The following is a 20,124-nucleotide window of genomic DNA, read 5'->3' on the forward strand; positions in this document are numbered from 1 at the left end:
CGTCCTTGTTTACGTGTCTGACGACCTCCTCAACATATTTTGTAGTTGAGCAAAAATGTTGGGAGAACTACATGCTACCCAGCATGCCTTGCGGGGGAATGTGAGGGTGTGTTTTGGGCATTGGTCTTGTGTGTAGATGTTTATTTGTATGCCCACATGGTACAGTAGGTAGGTTACTTTGTGTTACCAGGTGTGTGTTGGGGTCTTGTGTTATGGCCTTTTTGAACAAGTTAGAGAGTTGATGCCAAACCATTAAATTTTTATATATATATATATATATATATATATATATATATATTGTTTTTTTAGAATTTTTTTTTTTTAATTCTTAGAACTTGCCTTCCAAGAGGATGTAATGTCTGTTTTGGTCAAGTAGTTTGTAAAATAAATTACCTGCAAAAAATGCGACTTATGTATGTTTTTTCTACCAAATTGTGCATTTTTGGCCTTGTGCAACTTATAGTCCAGAAAATACGGTAGTTATGAAGTGGGTGATATATTTTTAGGCGGCTTCAGTAACGTGCAGTAACGGGAGGTCGAAAATGGTAACGGCGTTATGCTGACATTAAAAGTAATTAGTTAGATTACGTTGCATTTGTAACACATTCTTCACTCGGCGTTCTCCACAACTTTTGCATATCAGCACAGCAACCGTGGTGCGTTCCAGGAACGACGAACAAAGTGTGAAATCGGAGCACTTGGGCAAAAAAAAAGCATGACGATGTAAATATGTCAAAATTGTGTACATTTTGCTCCATTTTTCACTGTACAGCTGTACACTTGACTACTACCCACTTACTGTGGAAGAGATGGACTCTTTTGGGAAAGAAATGTTTTTTGACCTGGAATCTGCGACTGTGAATAAAAACGCTGCATGATAATGGGAATCTCATCCCGCCATGAATGACCTTGATGTGGAGGGAAGGCAGCGCATTGCACTCTGGGGATCCAGAATCGCTCCGACGCTCCCTAATCCTCCCGAGACCTTTTCTCCTCGTCTCCTGCTCGGCTTTCTTCCCTTTCCATGCTGGCGGGTTGTGATCTTGACAGGCTGCAATGTTCCTCGCGCTTTCAAGCAGAGCTCCCTTTCGTGGTATTCCTTCGTGCCGCCCGCTTTCTTCTCTTTTGATGCGGTGGTGATTCCCACACATTGCTAAAATAGTTGCGTTATTATGACTCACGTATTTCCCGGTGAGCCGATGACGCTGGGTGGCTGCTAAACCGATGTTTTTCTCCCAACTGAGCAGAGGTTTATTTACTTCCACTTTCTCTTTCAGGTGGCTCAATGGCCCGAAGAGGAAGAGGAAGAACAGCCAATGTTCGGTCAAGAGCATGACGGGTGAGTCGGCGGGAATGATTCTTTTATTCCATTCACCTTGCTTGATATTGTGTCTTTTCCACAAATGCCTTTCTTCGGGCTTCTGACGGGCAAAAATGTCCTCAGGTGTTGTAGCGCCCCCTGTGGCTTTTGCGTGTACATGACAACCAGCGTGTGAGATTTCTTGAAGCGATGGTTCCCACAGATGAAATGACACCCCAATGTGGGAGTATTCCCGACGGGAACGTCAGCGTCAATACATCCATACTGCCATCTCGGATTGAGACTCCGCTTAATCCTGCCCGGCAGAGAGGCTTCCCAACAACCTTTAGTCTTCTAAATAGGCCTTTTGTTGTCTTTTGTTGCTGTGAAACTTTCTAACCTGGATTCACCTCATCCTCCCACTTTCCAGCTGTGCTTCTAGTGAAGCTTCTGTGCAGTCTAGCTTCGACCCCCCGCTCCCCCCCTCCCCCTTCGGCACTGAATTGGGGTGTCACGAAACAACAAGATTGGGTCCTACAGACATATTGTGATCTACTCCTACATTTATTTCATGTAAAGATTAAGATTCCTTGACCATGGAACCATACCATGAGCAATTGGATTCATATATTGGATGATATCGATATTAGTGCAGTAGTTACTCACAAATATGGCATTTTCTGTATGCCAATTTTTGTCTGGATCTAGCTGCATAGATTTGGAAGATACAACAAATCTGTCTTCGTGTCTTAGCTGCATAAAATGCTGTTTGTTGTTTGAAGCTTCATTGTTGTATTCCTAGGATAAAAATTCCAAATGTCCTTGATCTTTTTGTATTCTGGATCATAGTCTCCAGAATCATTCCAACTTCATTTCAACTTGTCCTGTATTTTTTTTTTCCCAAGCGCACTGGACGTTTTTTTTCCGGACGGTAATCCGGATCACCAAAATCGAATCAGTTCCTTCAATTGTCATTCATTCCTTCATTTTCTACCGATTACTCGGGGGGTGCTGCAGCCTATCCCGGCTGTCTTCGGGCAAGAGGCGGGGTACACCCTGGACTGGTGGCCAGCCAATCACAGGGCACATATAGACAAACAACCATTCTTAAGGCAGGCCAGCCAATCACAGGGCACATATAGACAAACAACCATTCTTCGTGCAAGCCAGCCAATCACAGGGCACATATAGACAAACAACCATTCACACTCACATTCATACCTATGGACAATTTGGAGTGGCCAATTAACCTAGCATGTTTTTGGAATGTGGGAGGAAACCGGAGTACCACACATGCAAACCCCACACAGAGATGGCCGAGGGTGGGATTGAACTTGGGCCCCCTAGCTGTGAGGTCTGCGCGCTAACGACATGTTCGCCGTACAGCCCCCAGCCCCCAGCCTCCTTCATATGTAATTTCCGACAATTCCTGAAAATTTCATCCAAAGTCATTGTGAACTTTTCAAGCTATTTTGAACACAAACAAACAAACAGCATACTCTCCATGCTGCACTTTTGCTTTGTGCTGCTTTTGGCTGCAGCTAAAAATATGACTGGACAAACAAACTTTTGTTGAACTGCAGCACAAAACATTTGAAATGTTTATTGTCCCACACATGGATGCTAAATGATATTGTTTTTTTTTTTTTAATCAGATAGACCATATTTATAATATGCAATATTTTCTTTAATATGTCACCTGTCACTCTGTAAAGGTATGGAATCGCCGTTTGTGGCGTGCAATTCGTAGTCTGTCAGCCGTTTGCAGCATGAGTGTTGACTGTCGGGACAAAGGCTCAGCATCTCGATATTTGTTTATTATTTTTTTCAGATGGCAAAACTGGGTCGAGTGGATATGGTTAAGGTCGGCAACTCTTATGTTGGTACCACTTTTCGGATAAATAACTTTGGGCGTACCGGCTCCCTCGTGTTCATTGGATCCCCTTGCTCATTATTCATTCTCCCACACAGGGGTGGTAGCATGTGCCTTTGCAAGCACCTTTTTCCCTCCGAGCTTCTACAACGTTACCTTGCATTACGCCTCACAAAGGAGGAAACCGGGGCGTTCAAAAACCAAGGTTTGAGTGTATTAAGAATAAAATGTGTTTTATTTTGAAGCAGTTTCTGTTAGAATATACTATTTGACCTTCTAATTAACCTGAGGCCAGAAGCCCAGGGGTGAGCTACCCCCCCCCCCCCCCCCCCCCCCCCCCCCCCTCTTGGTTTGATCCACTGCACGTGAGCCGGATGGGGTGCACAAGCCAGACCTTCTCTGGCGCCTCAGTAGACGTTTTTCCAATAAGACGATTATCTGATGTCTTTGTTATCTTTCCTCTGCACTTGCTTTTTGGCTAAATGTAGCTTCTCCACCTCTGCTTTATTTTTGCATTATTTCTGTGTTTTCCTTTATCTTCTGGCTTTGGCACAAGCGTGCCAGAGCACTTTCCACTCCATATACAGCCTCCTTTGTTTGCCTACATCCTCGTCACGGATTCTCACTGTCAACAAAGATGTTTTACACTTTATGGATTCCTCATACGCAAACATTTCTTCTGGCTGCAAAATGTGAACCTGCCGAGAAAGCGTTATTGATGGCTGCATGTTGATGTTCTGTCGCCCTGGCAGGGTACATCCCCAGCTATCTGGAGAAGGATGAGCCATGCGTGGTGTGTGGCGACAAGGCCACAGGTTACCACTACCGCTGTATTACCTGCGAGGGCTGCAAGGTGCGCACACACACACACACACACACGGCTGCACAATGGAAGGTGTTTTAATGTGTGTTTTGCGGCTGCAGGGCTTCTTCCGGAGAACCATCCAGAAGAACCTGCACCCTAGCTACTCCTGCAAGTATGAAGGCTGCTGCATCATCGACAAGATCACGCGGAACCAGTGTCAGCTGTGTCGCTTCAAGAAGTGCATCGCCGTGGGCATGGCCATGGACCGTCAGTCTCTCCCCGTCTTTGGCAACAAAAGTCCACCAGACCTTAGTCCAGCTGACGTGGTGTCTCTCTCTCTCTCGCTCTCTCTCTCTCTCTCTCTCTCTCTCTCGCTCCCGGCAGTGGTGCTGGACGACTCCAAGAGGGTTGCCAAGCGGCGTCTCATTGAGGAGAATCGGGAGCGCCGCAAGAAGGAGGAAATGGTGAAGACGCTCCAGAACCGCCCTGAGCCCACTGGGTCGGAGTGGGATGTGATCCACATGGTGACGGAGGCCCACCGGCACACCAACGCTCAGGGTTCCCAGTGGAAACAGAAGCGCAAATTCCTGGTACGAAGCTGACATGAGTACTTCCTGGAAGTGGAATTTGTGAATAACTGCAGCAAACGGGGAATGGCGATGCATTTTTAACATTATTGGAGCCCTCTAGATGTGAAATAACACCCCTATAGTCACCTTTACACTCCTATTAGCCAGTATAGTAGACATACTTCCATATGAACGTCCTGCGGCAGTTATTGTCTCATAAATAGCCTTCTTTCCCGGAATGCTGAAAGATGATCACACATGTGCGCAGTGAGGATAAAGGGAATGAAATAACAAACATGGCATCCCATCTCTCAGCAGGCCTTCCTCCATCTTCCTCACTTTCCAGCGTTCAGCAGGTTTATTCTGTCTAATCCTTCTGGGCTCTTAATTCCTTTCATAAGTTTTCCTCCCCACCTATTTTTGCTCTAATCTCTTCCCACTGTTCTCTCCTCCCGTCTCGCTGTCCCTCAGCGGCTTTCCCATCTGCGTTTGCCTCCGAGCCGGCTCCTTATCCGGGCCTCGACAAAATCCTCGCTCGCTCCCCTCATCTGCCAGTTGGCAGGCGAGCCGGCGGTGGCAGTTTTTCCTCTTTCTCACTCGCTCAGGTTAACTTGGGGCCGGCTGTCAGGATTCCTGACGTCAGTTCTCTGCCGGGGCGGAATTCTGTCAGGTTTTCCGGCGTAGATTGGCATCGGGTGGGAGGAGCGATGGGGGGGGCTGATGGAGAGCGTTACGGAGGGTGGTTGCCAGGCAACTAGAAGGATGTGGCTGGGTGTGGTGGGAAGGGGGCCACACGGGGATTAGTTGAGGAAGTGTGAAGCTTCAAGAGACCAAGTAGAGGAATGTCATTGTGTGTGTGTGTGTGTGTGTGTGTGTGTGTGTGTGTGTGTGTGTTCATGTGAGTGAAACAAACTAATGTATTCATTCATTCATTCATTTTCTACCGCTTTTTTCCTCATGAGGGTCGTGGGGGTGCTGGAACCTATCCCAGCTGTTTTTGGGCGAGTGGCGGGGTACACCCTGGACTGGTGGCCAGCCAATCACAGGGCACATATAGACAAACAACCATTCACACTCACATTCATACCTATGGACAATTTGGAGTCACCAATTAACCTAGCATGTTTTTGGAATGTGGGAGGAAACCGGAGTACCCGGAGAAAACCCACGCATGCACGGGGAGAACATGTAAACTCCACACAGAGATGGCCGAGGGTGGAATTGAACCCTGGTCTCCTAGCTGTGAGGTCTGCGCGCTAACCACTCGACCGCCGTGCCGCCCCCCCACATAATGTATGTGTATACAAATTAGAGATGCTCAATACTGGCTTCTAAAAAGGTAAAACTGCGTCTTTGGTATTGAATGAGTTAATTACTAATAGCAGCCATACACTTTGCTGATCATCATCATTATTGGCTGAAAAAAAAACATATCTGATTTTTGGTGCTGATGTCTTCTGCTCAGCCCGACAAGATCGGCCAGTCACCGGTGGCGCCCACGTCAGACGGAGACAAGGTGGACCTGGAGGCCTTCAGCGAATTCACCAAGATCATCACTCCCGCAATCACGCGTGTGGTCGACTTTGCCAAAAAGCTGCCCATGTTCTCCGAGGTGAGTGCCGTACGACATGGAACGCCATCGTGTTTGGAGTCAGGGACACATTCTCATTTTTTTCCTCGTCTTGGCGTGGCCGTAAGATGGATGCCATGTGGGCGTTTAAGCACGCACGGCGGGGACGCACGCAGACAACAAAGAGGCCTGTCGGCAGCAGTGGTATATGAAACGTTCATTAGGGAGAATTCATTACATTTACCCGCAGATGGTCTGTGGGTTTAACATGAGGGGGCGGGACTGTGCATCCATCATGGAAGTCTCTCGTCAATCAAAATGCATTTACTTCCACGTGTGAGAGACTTTGCGTCTTTCCTGCCAGCTGCCATGCGAGGACCAGATCATCCTGCTGAAAGGCTGCTGCATGGAGATCATGTCGCTGCGGGCGGCCATGCGCTATGACCCCGAGAGCGAGACGCTGACCCTGAGCGGCGAGATGGCGGTGAAGCGCGAGCAACTTAAGAACGGCGGGCTGGGCGTGGTGTCGGACGCCATCTTTGATCTGGGAAAGAGCCTGGCGCAGTTCAACTTGGACGACACGGAGGTGGCGCTGTTGCAGGCCGTGCTGCTCATGAGCTCAGGTTCGTCAGGAAAGCGATTATCCATGCATGTGGCTGGTTTAGAAGCAGAGGTACAACACCGTCTACTATATGGACTTGGAAAGACAACCTACACACAAACGGTCCCGTTACACTGTCAGCAAGGGCAAACAAGTAGAGCCAAATCTCGAAAAAAAATGACCATAAAATCTTTTTTTTTAAACAGCTAGCGCCAAATCTTTTTTTTAAGCAAAGAAACACCAAAGTAGCACTAAATCTATTTAAAAGCACGTAGCACTAAATATTTTTTTTAAACAGGTAGCGCCAAATCTTTAAAAAAAAAAAACTGGAGGCACCACATCGTTTTTTTAAAAAAGCCAACCAAAAAAAAAACAGGCAGCACCAAATATAAAACAAAACAAGTAGTCAAATCTGGAAAAATAGGTAGTACCAAATCTTTTTTTCAAAAAAGGTAGCACCAAATCTTTAAAAAAAACTGGTAGCACCAAATAGTTTTTTTTAAGCAAAAAAAAATGTAGCGCAAAATAAAAAAAAAACAAAGAAACACCAAAGTAGCACCAAATATAAAACAAAATAGGTGGGCAAATCTGGAAAAATACATAGTGCCAAATCTTAAAAATAAGAACTGGTAGCACCAAATCTAATTTAAAAAAAAAACCCAGCAACTATGATGCTTTCAAGGACAACCAAACAATCTAAATCTGAAATAATAATTTTTGCAAAGGACAAGTAACGACAACCAGACTCATTATGATGTTTCTGAGCAAAGGTGAATATGTAGCGCAAATGTTAAAAAAAACATTTACAAAAGTAGATCAAATATTTTAAAAACAGGTAGCACCAAATTTAAAAGAAACAAACAATAAGCCAAAAAATAAATAAATAAAGCAACAAACAGGTAGCGCCAAATATGAAACAAAACACAGGGAGCCAAGTCTTTGGAAAAAACAGGAAGTGCCAAACATGTTTTAAAAATGTAAAAAATTAAAATAAAAAACATAACAACTATGGGGCTTTGAAGGAACACAAAACAAATAGAAATCTAAAAAATCATTTTGGAAAAGGCCAAGTAACGACGACCAGTCCCTTTTATAATGTTTGTGAGCAAGGGTGAATAAGTAGCGCCAAATGTAAAAATAAATAAATAAAAAATACAAAATAAAATCAAATATTACAAAAAGAACATATAGCGCCAAATAGGAAATAGCCTATATATGTCTATTTATCTATTTCAAAACAGATAGTGCCAAATGTTTTTTTTAAAGAAAAAGGTAACTCTAAATCCAAAAACAACCCAACTATGGTGCTTTAAAGGACCTTTGTACAAATAAATAAACTAAAAAAATAAATTAATAAAATAAATAAAAAAAAAAACAAATGTTCTTTAAAAAAAAAAACAGCCAGCACCAAATATTTACATTATTTTCAAAACAGGTAGTGCCAAATCCAATCAAAGTGTTCAAAACAGGCAGAAAGTATTTAAAAGGTCATAGCATTTTGTTTTCAAAAAGGGTCATAGGATGAGGTTCCAGAATTCCTAGTCCAGATATTTCCAGGAAGAAAATGTGTCCCTGAAAAGGACGGCACACTAAAGCGGTGCTTCTCAAAGAGTTGGACGGGGCCAACATTTGGGGCCGACCCCCAGAAAATAACTGAGAACCACTGCACTAAAGTATGGTGCACACACACATCTCACGCTTGACTGTCTTTGCTCCGCCCCCCACCCCAGACCGCTCGGGCCTGACGTGCGTGGACAAGATCGAGAAGTGCCAGGAGACGTACCTGCTGGCGTTCGAGCACTACATCAACTACCGCAAGCACAACATTCCCCACTTCTGGCCCAAACTGCTGATGAAGGTGACGGACCTGCGCATGATTGGCGCCTGCCATGCCAGCCGCTTCCTGCACATGAAGGTGGAGTGTCCCAACGAGCTCTTCCCTCCGCTCTTCCTGGAGGTCTTCGAGGACCAGGACGTGTGACGGGCGCCTCCGGGGAAGCGGGAAGAAGGTCTGTAATCGGACGGACGGACAGGACGCGAGCGCGGGAATTGTCCCACTTTGTACAGCACGCCTTGCAAAAACTGGAAAGGACTCACCAGCAGGAAGAGGCGAGGACTCTCCTCCGGCGTGTGGGGGCCCTTCTGTCTGAGCATGCTGTCTTACTTAGCATTTGCCAACACACACACACAAACACAGCAGCAACAGTATTACCGCCCGCCTGCAGCCTCACAATCAGCAGGTGCTCCGGGTGTCATTCGGGTGACCCCGACCACAGCGGGCTGATCCAACACGGATTCCTCAAGTCAATCTGAGCCGTTCCAGTCCATCCCGTGTGATGCCGGTGCTATCTTTCTAGCAGACTACTCCATTTTGTTATGTTTTTGTTTTTTTTGCTCCATTGCTACCTTTTTTGTCATCGGACCGGCTCCTGTGACACACACACACACACACACACACACACAAGCAGACTTGCCTTATTATTGTGGAAGCCCCGGCTCCTCCAGGGGCGGGGGCACAGGACGAGGGCGGAGGTTTACAGGATTTAAGTGGGACTGCAGCTCTGTAGAGTTCAGCCTTAAATCGCTCATGTCCTCAGAGGAGCGTCTTTGAATAGTAAGGCAATGAAGCTCACACACACACACACACACACACATATGCACACGCACACACGTACACACACAGCATCACCTCAGTAAACGTGTATGCCTCATTTGCCGCCTGCCTGCATCCTGCAGCGCCATGGCGGCGTTTTTCTTTTCTCGTTTGATTTGTTTTTGTTGTTGTTTTTGGCCCTGACCTGTGGGGGGGGGGGGCTTTACTGAGCCCCTCCTCACAGGCTCAGCTCAGTGCTGCCCCCTCCAGGCTTCCATTCGCATTTGCCTTTTCTTGTTTTTGGTGTTTTTCGTACGAACCGCGGGCATCACTGAGAACAGGCCAACGCCGAGAAGGCTACCATTTACCTCAAAGTGGACACACCCCCACTGCCCCCCGTGGTTCTGGGCACTACCTCACCTAAGTGGACACACACACACACGCCCACGCACACACCCTCAGTGCTATTTAAAAGAAATACCACTGAAGAAGACAGGAGGGCCCGCCATCTTGGTGGAAGGTTCTATCGTGTTTTATACGGGACCAAAAGTCATCTTTTCGATTTGGACACCACTCCGCCCCCAAACACACACACACACACACACACACCCGAAAAAGGACAGTTTGGATGTGAAAATGCTCCACTTGCATGAGCTAACGTGGAAAAGGTCTACAAAGTTCTATGGGCTGTCCTTGTGGGAGGTTCCTCCAAGGTGTCCCCGGGGTAGGAGGGGCGTGCACGGGAAGTGGACAGATGGAGACAGATGGAACAATGTCAGTGCTGCGTTCTAGAAGCCCCGCCCCACCCAGGTACAAACGGTGGAAGGCATGAAGACCTGGACCATCATCATCATCATCAGGTCGGCAGCTGGAACATAGCTCCGCCTCATTTTGCACCCCACCACCTTCAGGACACGCCCACCCAGCCAGGCTGGCGGCAGTTTTTGCACTACTCCAGCACCCCTGTCCCCCCGCCCCCACTACCCACTTCCTGGGTGGCGGAAGCTTCTGTGTGACAGAGGCAGTCACAAGGGAGGGGGCGGGGCTTGTGTGGTGGAGGAAGCAGGAAGTGGATCCCCTCCTTGTCAGACAAGGCGGCCATGATGGTCTGCACCCCCCTTTTCTAAATGAAAGCAAACGAGGATCCAGGATGCTGGTGCGGGATAGGAATTCTAAATGAGTGTGTGTGTGTGTGTGCGCGTGTGTGTGTGTGTGTGTGTGTGTGTGTGTGTGTGTGTGCGCGTGTTCATGTGTTTGTGCGCGTGTTGCTGCATCAGCAGAAGTAGAGTTAAGAAAGAGAATATAAAAGAGATAATTATAAATCCTCAAAGAAAAAAGGAGATGACTTTAAAAGACTCCTCAACTTTGCTTTTCCTTTTTCCTGTTGGGGAGGGGCGGGGGCAGGTGGGGAACCTCACGTCAAAGAAAAGGATTGGTCACTTTCGGGCCTTGCTTGTCTCTCGCCGCCATCTTGTCTGTGCGTGTGCGAGTAAGTGTGTGTCGTACGACGCACCCCCAGCCCCCCCCCCCCCCCCTCTTTTATCAGGAGCAATTTACAAGCAAAACAAGACGTTACCTTTTTTTTAATTTTGTTGTTTTTTTTAAATAATACATTTATGGAGAAAAGAAAAAAAAAGAAAAACACAAACTGAAACACAATCTCGTCATACCTCACGACAAAAGGATCTGGTGGGAGGAGCCTAATTTAGTTGCAGGCACATGTCGACCTTCTGGGAGATGTTCAACAACACGTGTCCACGCTACTATGCTCTAGCGCCCCCTAGCCCTAGTGGTGGTGGGAGGGGCCAATACGGGCCCGGGGAGCTGGGGCTTCTGTAGCGGCTGAGCGTTTCTGGGATTGAATGTAGCTGACAGGAGGGGGCCGGACACGAGCCCGCCGCCACCCAACTTCCACGCACCAGCAGAACGAACGGAACGCAACACATACACACGCCCACGCTCTTCATGTGTGTGTGTTTGTGTTTGTGTGTGTGTGTGTTGTCCGGTCAACAATCCGTCCAACACTGATGCCAACACTTGGCCCCGCCTCCTCCTCCTCTATGTCCCCACCCCCTCCTCTCTCGCTCCTCCCTCCTGCAGGCTTTGTGTGTGTGTGTGTGTGTGTGTTTGTCTGCATATGCACAACGTCTATGCAATTTCCCTCCAAAGTAGAGCATCACCTTTTGAGAGGATCTTTGTGTAACCTTGGGGTTGTAAACCTGTGTATGTGTGTGTGTGTGTGTGCCGGTGCTCTATCAATCGGTGGGCAAATACCTTTTTTTTTAAGTCTTCAAAAGATTGAGGCCCCGCCCCTTAAATTGCACCCGTGTGAAGCTTTAAAGTTTTCTACCCGGCGACCAAGTCAATGTAAAGAGTGATTAGCCATCACAGACCTTTTATTGGAAGCGACATCACAAACGAAAGCACTTAAACCAAAAAAAGCACTTTGGATGCCGCATGCTGATGCCCCACAACGCCCCGCCCCGCCCCGCCCCGCCCCCACAAGAAGGAGTACTATTGCTACTCTTGTTATTATCGTTAAAGGGAGCTTCACATTTCCAAAACGTTGGAGGCCAAATGCAATGATTAGCGTTGCGAGTGAGACCTCCTCCTGTCTCGCCATGCACTTACCTATTAGGAAGGGAGGTGATTTCTTCTTAATGACGTTCGCCCTACCGACCCGCCCCCACCCACCCCTGAGAGCACCGGCAGGCTTACAGTACACACACACACACGTACATACACATACACACACACACACACACACACACGTGAAGAGCAGATATTGTTGGGAAAGCTTATTGAAGGATTCTCTCAGGTAAAAGAACATTTTCTAATAAATGATGATCAACCGTAGATGGAAGCCACTTTCATCTGTTTTGTGCTTTTGTCTTCTTCTCTGTTGCGTCCTCCTCCGTCTGACTTTGGGCCGTTTGTCATTTCTGCAGGGAAAGCATGAGAAATAGCATTTGGTGTCGTTCAGTCACTTCATCCTAAATGGAGAACCCACCGATGCTTTTGTCTCCAGTGTTTGCATCACACAGTGGATCCCCGCACTCCTCCTCATTCTGCATTCACACGCAAAATGTAGGCCGTTATATATCGGGCCGAAATTGGAAATGTTTTTTGAAATCCGATTAATCCAAAAAAATAGTTGACCGGTTAATCAAATACCTACCTTAAGATGCATTACTTAGGGCGAACAACGGCAATGGAAGAGAGAAGCGGAGGGTTCTGGAGCTGAATCGATCAAATGTCGATCCCAACATCAAGCTCGCAGGAGGCTTTGGAGGGGGGGCCTTTGCGGGGATCTGCTGTTGATTTCCATCCCCACCCCTTTTGAGTCTTTTTGTTTGTGATGAGGTCCAGTTGTGTCATTGCTGTGCGTGTGTGATCATGTGACGCCATGCTTCTTGTCGAGATGCGCACCCTCCCCCTTCCCCCCAACACCCCCATAGCCCTCAAAGCACCTTTTCAGGCCATCTCAGGTGTGTGACACTTTGGAGGAATGTACCTAATCGTGTGTCTAGGGTGCTCAGCTGGCGAGAGAGGGAGGGATGTGGGGAAGAGGTGGGAATTCTGACCTTTAATAAACAAGGGCAGTGGCTCTTCCTGAGGACGCGTGAGATTAAAAAACAAGAAAGAAAAAAAGCACGAAAGAGATTGAAGCGATGGTACCAAAAGGTTCGGGGAGGGTCATCGCATGGCGGGACCCTAAGTGGACGCTGTGGAACAGTCCCGTGAAATTACACTTTACTATCTAGAGTTTTATTACTGCAGTAAGATAGTAAGATGTAGTAAGATGTAGTAAGATACTGATAGACTAGCACCGTGCACCGTGTTAGACTAGCACCGTGCACCGTGTTAGACTAGCACCAAACAAATCCATGGATTTGGATTTGTTTTTTTAGCCCCTAAAGCACGTCACCCATTCCTCAGTCAAACACTGGTGGTGGTAATCTACATCTGTAGTCACAGCTGGCAAGGAACTGGCTGGGTGGGTGTTTTCGGTTTCTGGGACACTGCCCCGTATGACCTCTTGGCTGTTTTTGACATGGCATGCAAGGCTTCCCTATTTTGTCCTCCAACTTCAGCCATTCACGTGTCAAAATGTTTGGCTCATTCCGGAAAGGTGTGCTAAAATTCCCAACTTTTCCACCATTGAAAGTGAATGCCAATTTTTCATAGCCCATTTTCTGTTCCTTTCGGAGTTTGTACCTACAGCGTCTGAACGACTCAGGTGAGAACTCTGAGCTGCTATGGAGGGTATACTCAATGTTAGCATGCTCCGTTAGCAGTCGGGAGCGAATGACGAAGGCTTAAAAGACATAGAGTTAGCATTGGCAGTGTTTACATATAGATTGATAGCGTTTCCTTTCTAAAGAACATCACAGGGAGTTAATACTTTGGCCTGACTCAATAGTTGACTTAAATCAGGGGTGTCCAAAGTGCAGACCGGGGGCCATTTAAAGCCCCTTGGCACAACAATAAAACAATAAAAAGGTGTGAGGGGGGTCAAAATATTAAGGAAAAAAGGTGAAATCTAACGACAAAAGTTGCAATTTTACGAGAATGACGTGTAAGCGTAGCAGGAAATATATCATCATTTTAGGAGCATCATGTTGAAATATTAAGTGAAACCAACAGAATTGTATTTTTTCCAAGTCAAAATGATGTGTTTATTTCCAAGAAGAAAGCTGAAATAGTTCGGGGAAACCACAACAGAAATAGAAAAAAAAAATATGAGAATGTCAAAACAAAAAAATTCTAACAATAAGAAGAGTTATAATGTAAAATATTATGAGGGAAAGTAATGTCATTTTAATAGTTTAATTTAATTTAATAAAGTATTTAAGAAAAAAATATATTTTTCAAAGTTCAAATATTGAAGAAAATTCACTTTTAGTACTTTAGGGAAAAATATGACATGTAATATGAGAATAAAGTCAAAATATTATGGGAAGAACATTCAAGAACGCCCAAACATTGGGACATGCCCTGATGTAAATCAATAGGAAATCTAGGATATTTCAACATTCATTCTATAGTTTAGTTCTGCTATGTTCCGCATTAACATACTTGCTAGGTACTAGCTAGTTAGGCTAGGTACTAGCCTAGCTAGATACTCGTTAGTTGCGTGTTGTTCTGATAGCTTAGCATATATCGACCGACGTTGGATTGTTCTATACTAACATGTAGCCATCTAGCATTGTGACATAGGCAGGAAGTCGAGTAGGCGTGGCTTTGGGATTTGGAGAGGTGCGGGGCGAAGCCAACCGAAAGCACTTAAAAGATGTTTTATTTCGTTAGCAAAACGGCTGGGAATTAAAAACAAAAAACAAAAAAAAACTAAGACAGCTACGAATGTACGCTTTACACCAGAGGTTGAAATATGCAAATGTTTGTCAGCTTCACAACTGCTCAGGTTCGAAAGATCGGCCTCAAAGGGTGTTTTCAGGACCTTGCCCCACCCTCGCCCCTTACGCCCCCCTGTCCCCGTTCTTGGGCCTGTCCGGTTCTGGTTCCACACCCAGCACACTTACTGTAAAGTCCACAGTCATATGCAAAGCCAAACCCAAATGAAGGGATCCAAACACAAAACGTGTTCCACTGTGTAGCAGGTCCAAGCCGCCTCACACGACACCAGCAGAGTCTACACCACCTCACCACCACACCCTGCGCTCATCCATGGTTGTCCCACTCACCTTGTACAAAGTGTGTGTGCCTGTTTGTGTGTGTGTGCATAAAAACGAGAATAATAATGCAGACATCTCCAACGCGTGTGAAAAGAGTTCCGCCTCATCATCTTCACGTGACAAAGCTCTCTGCAGGTCTTTCTGGGACTTTTTCAAAGAAAAAACACTTCAAACACACAATGCACCTCACAGATGAAGACCTCAAGAAGACGGAAGGTGCCAAAGACCACACGTGAAAGAGACGCCTCACATCTGGAATAAAACGGGGGAACCGGCGAGTCCAGGAGGTTCTCCTCCACCTTCAGGAGGACAACGCAGAGGTGTCCTCATGCCAACTTTTCAGGAAGCACAGAAACAAAAGACAAAGCGCGGGAATCAGCCGACTATCTACTGTGATGTCCTCTCATACCACCTTCACCACGCTAGACCCCCCCACTCTCACCTGCACCTGACCCCCGGGCCCACCCCCCACCCGAGGTCAGGTGCTGTGCGTGCGGGTCTGCGTGTGACAATCAGCGTGTGTGTTTGTATCCGTGTTGTGTGTCTTTGGTTTGTCGGTCAGGCTTTTGAGAGGAAGATATTTTTATGGTGACTGTGGTCTATTTATGTAATAAACATGTGACTAAAGTGACTTCTCATCGCCTCGTTGGTTCTTCAAGTTCTTCAGCAATCACACACTAATAAAGTCAAACCCGACCAAGCGCTTGTGTCTCTGCTGTCTTCTTAGCACCGCGCGATGATGAGGGTGGACGACATCGAGGATGTTCAAGACCCTTTTCTCTTCCCAGTGGACAATTCTCCCCATAGATGGACTAATAATAATAATAATACATTTTATTTGTATAGCGCTTTTCAAAATACTCAAAGACGCTTCACAGTGAAGAAAAATAGAGTTAAGTAAAAGATGCATTAAACATTTATACATTCATTTAGAGCTAAAAAAAAAAAAAACAGGCTAAAAGTGGGGCACAGCAGTCAGATATAAAAAGTTAGACATTCATTTTCTACCGCTTTTCCTCACGAGGGTCGCGGGGGTGCTGGAGCCTATCCCAGCTGTCTTCGGGCGAGAGGCGGGGTACACCCTGGACTGGTCGCCAGCCAATCACAAGGCACATGCGTGGGTTTTCTCCGGGTACTCCGGTTTCCTCCCACATTCCAAAAACATGCTAGGTTAATTGGCCACTCCAAATTGTCCATAGGTATGAATGTGAGTGTGAATGGTTGTTTGTCTATATGTGCCTTGTGATTGGCTGGCGACCAGTCCAGGGTGTACCCCGCCTCTCGCCCGAAGACATCTGGGATAGGCTCCAGCACCCCCGCGACCCTCGTGAGGAAAAGCGGTAGAAAATGAATGAATGAACACCTGATAGAGGAGCACACTGTGGGACTGTTAAAAAAACCTCAGCATACATTTGCACAAGTAAACACATTTTCACACAACATGAACACAAAACACAAGACTAGTGCCACAAAGAGGAAAGGGAAGATGGAGATCCCAGTGCGGCCGGCAGCCAGCTGCAACCCCATGCAGTCGATTATGGCGCAGAAGGCGTTGGCTGAGGAAAGGGATGTGTCTGTGATGCGCATATGACTGTCTTTGGATGCATGGGTGCATGGGTGCGTGGCCCGACCAAGTTCCCACCGACAGGTGCCCAATCTTGGAGCCTCAGTTTGCAAGGTGACATTGTGATAACCGTGCATGAAGAAATATTGGAGGGTCAGAGCGTCTTGTTCCAAGTGATTATTATCATGTCTTTCTCAGGTTTTGCAAAATAGTTAATATAAATTACAGTCATCATGATTAGATTTTATGGAACAAACGTCCCAATGATAACAGTATTTGTTTCAAAGACAAAACCTTCAAATGCACCGGTCCACGTTATTATGCACAACAGAGTTTCTAAGCATTTCACTGATTGTTAAGAATCGGAAATTTATTGACTTTGCAGCAGAAGGAAGTCATAGTTAGTGAACACAAAAGACACGACAATTTCAGTCGTTTTTCAAGTTCCGTGTGAACGCTTCTGCTTGAATTCCTTTGGATCACCTCCCCCAGCTACTGTTTTGTTGCCATCTGCCTCCCACCCTCATCGATTTTTTTGGCTTGACGATGATCCATAGGTTCTGGATCGGGTTGTGGTGGTGGGGGGGGGGGGGGGTGCCAAACCAAGAGTTTCTCTCCTTTGATGCCCATGATAGCCAATGGCAGAGAGCTAGGTATTCTTGGCAGCATGAGATTATGTCATTGGTACATGCTTGTGAATATTAGTTAGGGGTGGCCAAATAGTAGGATTATGCATAACTGCAATCCTCTGGAGGATCCGATGCCAATATCAACTGATATCGCATTTTTATGCTGATATAGTAGGACATCCCGACTTGTGCTTTTTCCACTTTCTGACCTATAAATGTAGTTAGAATGTTGTATTCTGGTGTTAAACCATGCCAAAGTTTCATATAATGATGTCTGGGCATTTGGAAATTAGCCCTGAAAGAAGTTTGGGATGGCTCAAAATGTTCAGTTTCAGAAGGCATGGTAAAACCGCTCCTTTGTGATGTCACAGAGGAGCAGACCTCCTTATATGGGCGTGGCTGTGAGCCAGATAAGCTCTCTGCCCTCCCCCAAGCTCTGCTTCTGTGTTTATGATTACATCGTAAGGGAAAGCCACATTTGTTTCCAACTCCCAAAGACGCCACCATCAGTCACAAGTGGTTGGAGTTCCTGATTCCCTACCAGCAAAAGAAATGCATTTTAATCTTTCATTCATTCATTCATTTTTTACCGATTATCCTCACGAGGGTAGCGGGGGGTGCTGGAGGTGGGGTACCTGGAGAAAACCCACGCATGCACGGGGAGAACATGCAAACTCGGGTCTCCTAGCTGTGAGGTCTGCGCGCTAACCACTCGACCGCCGTGCAGCCCTGCATTTTAATCTGTCAACAGCATTTCACACTGGACTGTTTAGTGACGATGGGCCACTCTTCAGCTGGGCGAGCCCTCAAACGCGCTTGTCTGTGTAGCATTATAGAGCGTGCATACAGGGACCGTGGTTGCTTATAGCCTAGCTCTACCCGAGATTTTTAAACACTGGTAGCTAACACTAAAAATAAAAAATAAAATGCTAAAATGCTAAACTAAAGCCTTGAAGTAACCTCTTTTCTTGAGAAACTTGGGACTGTCCAATCTCTACTTCCGGATCGGATTCGGGATCCAACAATCTGACTTTATGTTAAATGACTTTGTGCGACATGTGTGTTGAGGTGTTGTGTTGTTTGCACTAGCGATTTCATCTGACTGTTTCAGCAACTCAGGCCTTCCCCTACTCTTCCCCTAGTCCAAGCCCACTACTTTCCGTGGTGAAGGAATCTGGAAAGGCCAGATGGGACGGGTTAAGACGCTTGGGGTGCACACACTTGGGTTAGACGGTCATTGGGGCAATAGGAGCAAGTTTCTGGAGTTTTTAGTGGTGCAGGTTCCGATAAAAATAGATGCTAATTTAAAGTGCGCTGTAATCCAAGATGGTAATCTCGCTAAGATTGAGGGCAGACCCATAATGACTGTGAAGCGGGTTGGTTAGCACTTTAGCACGTCATGATGTGGGCATGTGTGTGACTTTTTTTGTTGCATGTTGTCAAGTGAAGGGGGGCGTGGGGGGGGGGGGGCTGTTGTGGGGGATGTGAGCTCACTATGGCAGCTTTCCTGGCAGCCAATCCCAATGAGGCTTCTTTGACTCTTAGCCCCGCCTTCTAGATCCACCCTACTGTATTCACCCCCCCCATATGTGCACACACACACACACATGTCCATGCTCAGTCATTGCAGGAATTTTCCACTCGGCCGAGGGGAAAAGGCAGCAGCCAGCTGGGCTTCCCGTCATGTCCGCTCCCGTGTTGTCTTGTGTTTGTTTGTTGTCCAGCAGTCTTCAAGAAGAACAAGAAGCGTTCCAAATATCCCAGACAAGTGGAAGTCCTCCTCTTCTCATCTCTCATTTCCAAGCAGAGAAATAATGCATGAGCCCGAGCAGGCCGGCCATGTGCATTAAGCATGTGAGCATGTACATTAGATTAGAGGCCCCCTCTTATGTAAGCCCCCTCCTCCTCCTTCTGCTTCCTTTCCCGGCGCACATACGTACGCAGGCCTGCAAATCAGGTCAGGCGAGGACGGCAGTCGGCTGAAACACGAGACGTTGTCTTTATGTTCTTGAATGCATTACTTGCAGGCCACGCGGCTGAGAAGAAGCACGGGTCACAGCCGGGCTTCACCTTCACTTTGTCTGGAAAAACACAGAATGAAGACTAAAAAGGCCATACTGTTGCATGTCATCATAAGTACTAACTATTTCAAGTAACTACAGTACTTACACTTTAATTTGACATTATTTTATTTTAGAGTTGTTATTCATTTATTTAAAATTGCTATTAATTAAAAAAAAAAGTTCATTTCAATATTTACTACTATTACTACTATTATAAATGAATGAATGAAATACTGTAGCAGACTTCAGTACAGCATAGGCTGCCATTAGTGCTGTCGCCCCCTTGTGGATATATTAAAAATGCAGGCACACAACAATGAGAATCTTTTCTCAAAATGAATTTAATGAGCTTAAGAGGCTTTGCGAGCATCAGATGAACACCCGACCTTAAAGTGTGTTTATTCTGCACACTAAAGGCATTTGACACAATAATAAGTGGACATTATGGCGCATGTATGCTTGGGAAAGTGCACTGAGGTCGAAAAGATGACATGGGGCTTGAGAGGAATTAAACTGTTGGTGCTGGAAGTCAAAATTGTCCTCAAAGGAGCAACAGGAGGAGACGTTTGTCAGTGAATGGCAAGGATGCTGACCAAAAGGATGTTGGTGGTGTCGACGCCTTCCCAAGAGTGACGACTCATCCGAGCGGTCACAAAAGCCCCCACAACAACATACAAAAAAGTACTGGGGACCTATTTTACTATTTTGACTTTTCTGGCCTATAAATGTATTTAGAATGTTGCATTCTTGTGTTAAAAAGTTTCAGATAATGAGGTTTGCGCATTTGGAAGTTTGGTTAGAGAGAGTTTTTTCTAACACCGGCTCACTGTGATGTCACAGTGAACAGACTTCCTTATATGG

General features: G+C 46.2%; 1 protein-coding gene across 5 annotated transcripts in view; it reads left to right on the plus strand.

Annotated features, from left to right (window-relative positions):
- The window catches only part of LOC131124882 (thyroid hormone receptor alpha-B), a 104,907-nt gene extending 89,269 nt beyond the window's left edge, over window positions 1-15,638 (plus strand). For all 5 annotated transcript variants that reach the window (XM_058065825.1, XM_058065827.1, XM_058065826.1 and 2 more), the window contains 7 exons: window positions 1,278-1,339; window positions 3,926-4,026; window positions 4,098-4,245; window positions 4,363-4,568; window positions 6,013-6,159; window positions 6,482-6,740; window positions 8,449-15,638. In XM_058065825.1, coding sequence (XP_057921808.1) covers window positions 1,278-1,339; window positions 3,926-4,026; window positions 4,098-4,245; window positions 4,363-4,568; window positions 6,013-6,159; window positions 6,482-6,740; window positions 8,449-8,699 — 1,174 coding nt within the window. In that variant the 3' untranslated portion in view covers window positions 8,700-15,638. The remainder of the gene's footprint in view (window positions 1-1,277; window positions 1,340-3,925; window positions 4,027-4,097; window positions 4,246-4,362; window positions 4,569-6,012; window positions 6,160-6,481; window positions 6,741-8,448) is intronic.
- The last annotated feature ends 4,486 nt before the right edge of the window (window positions 15,639-20,124 follow it).

The sequence above is a fragment of the Doryrhamphus excisus genome, chromosome 3, assembly GCF_030265055.1.
Source record: "Doryrhamphus excisus isolate RoL2022-K1 chromosome 3, RoL_Dexc_1.0, whole genome shotgun sequence".
NCBI classification, from domain to species: Eukaryota; Metazoa; Chordata; class Actinopteri; order Syngnathiformes; family Syngnathidae; genus Doryrhamphus; species Doryrhamphus excisus.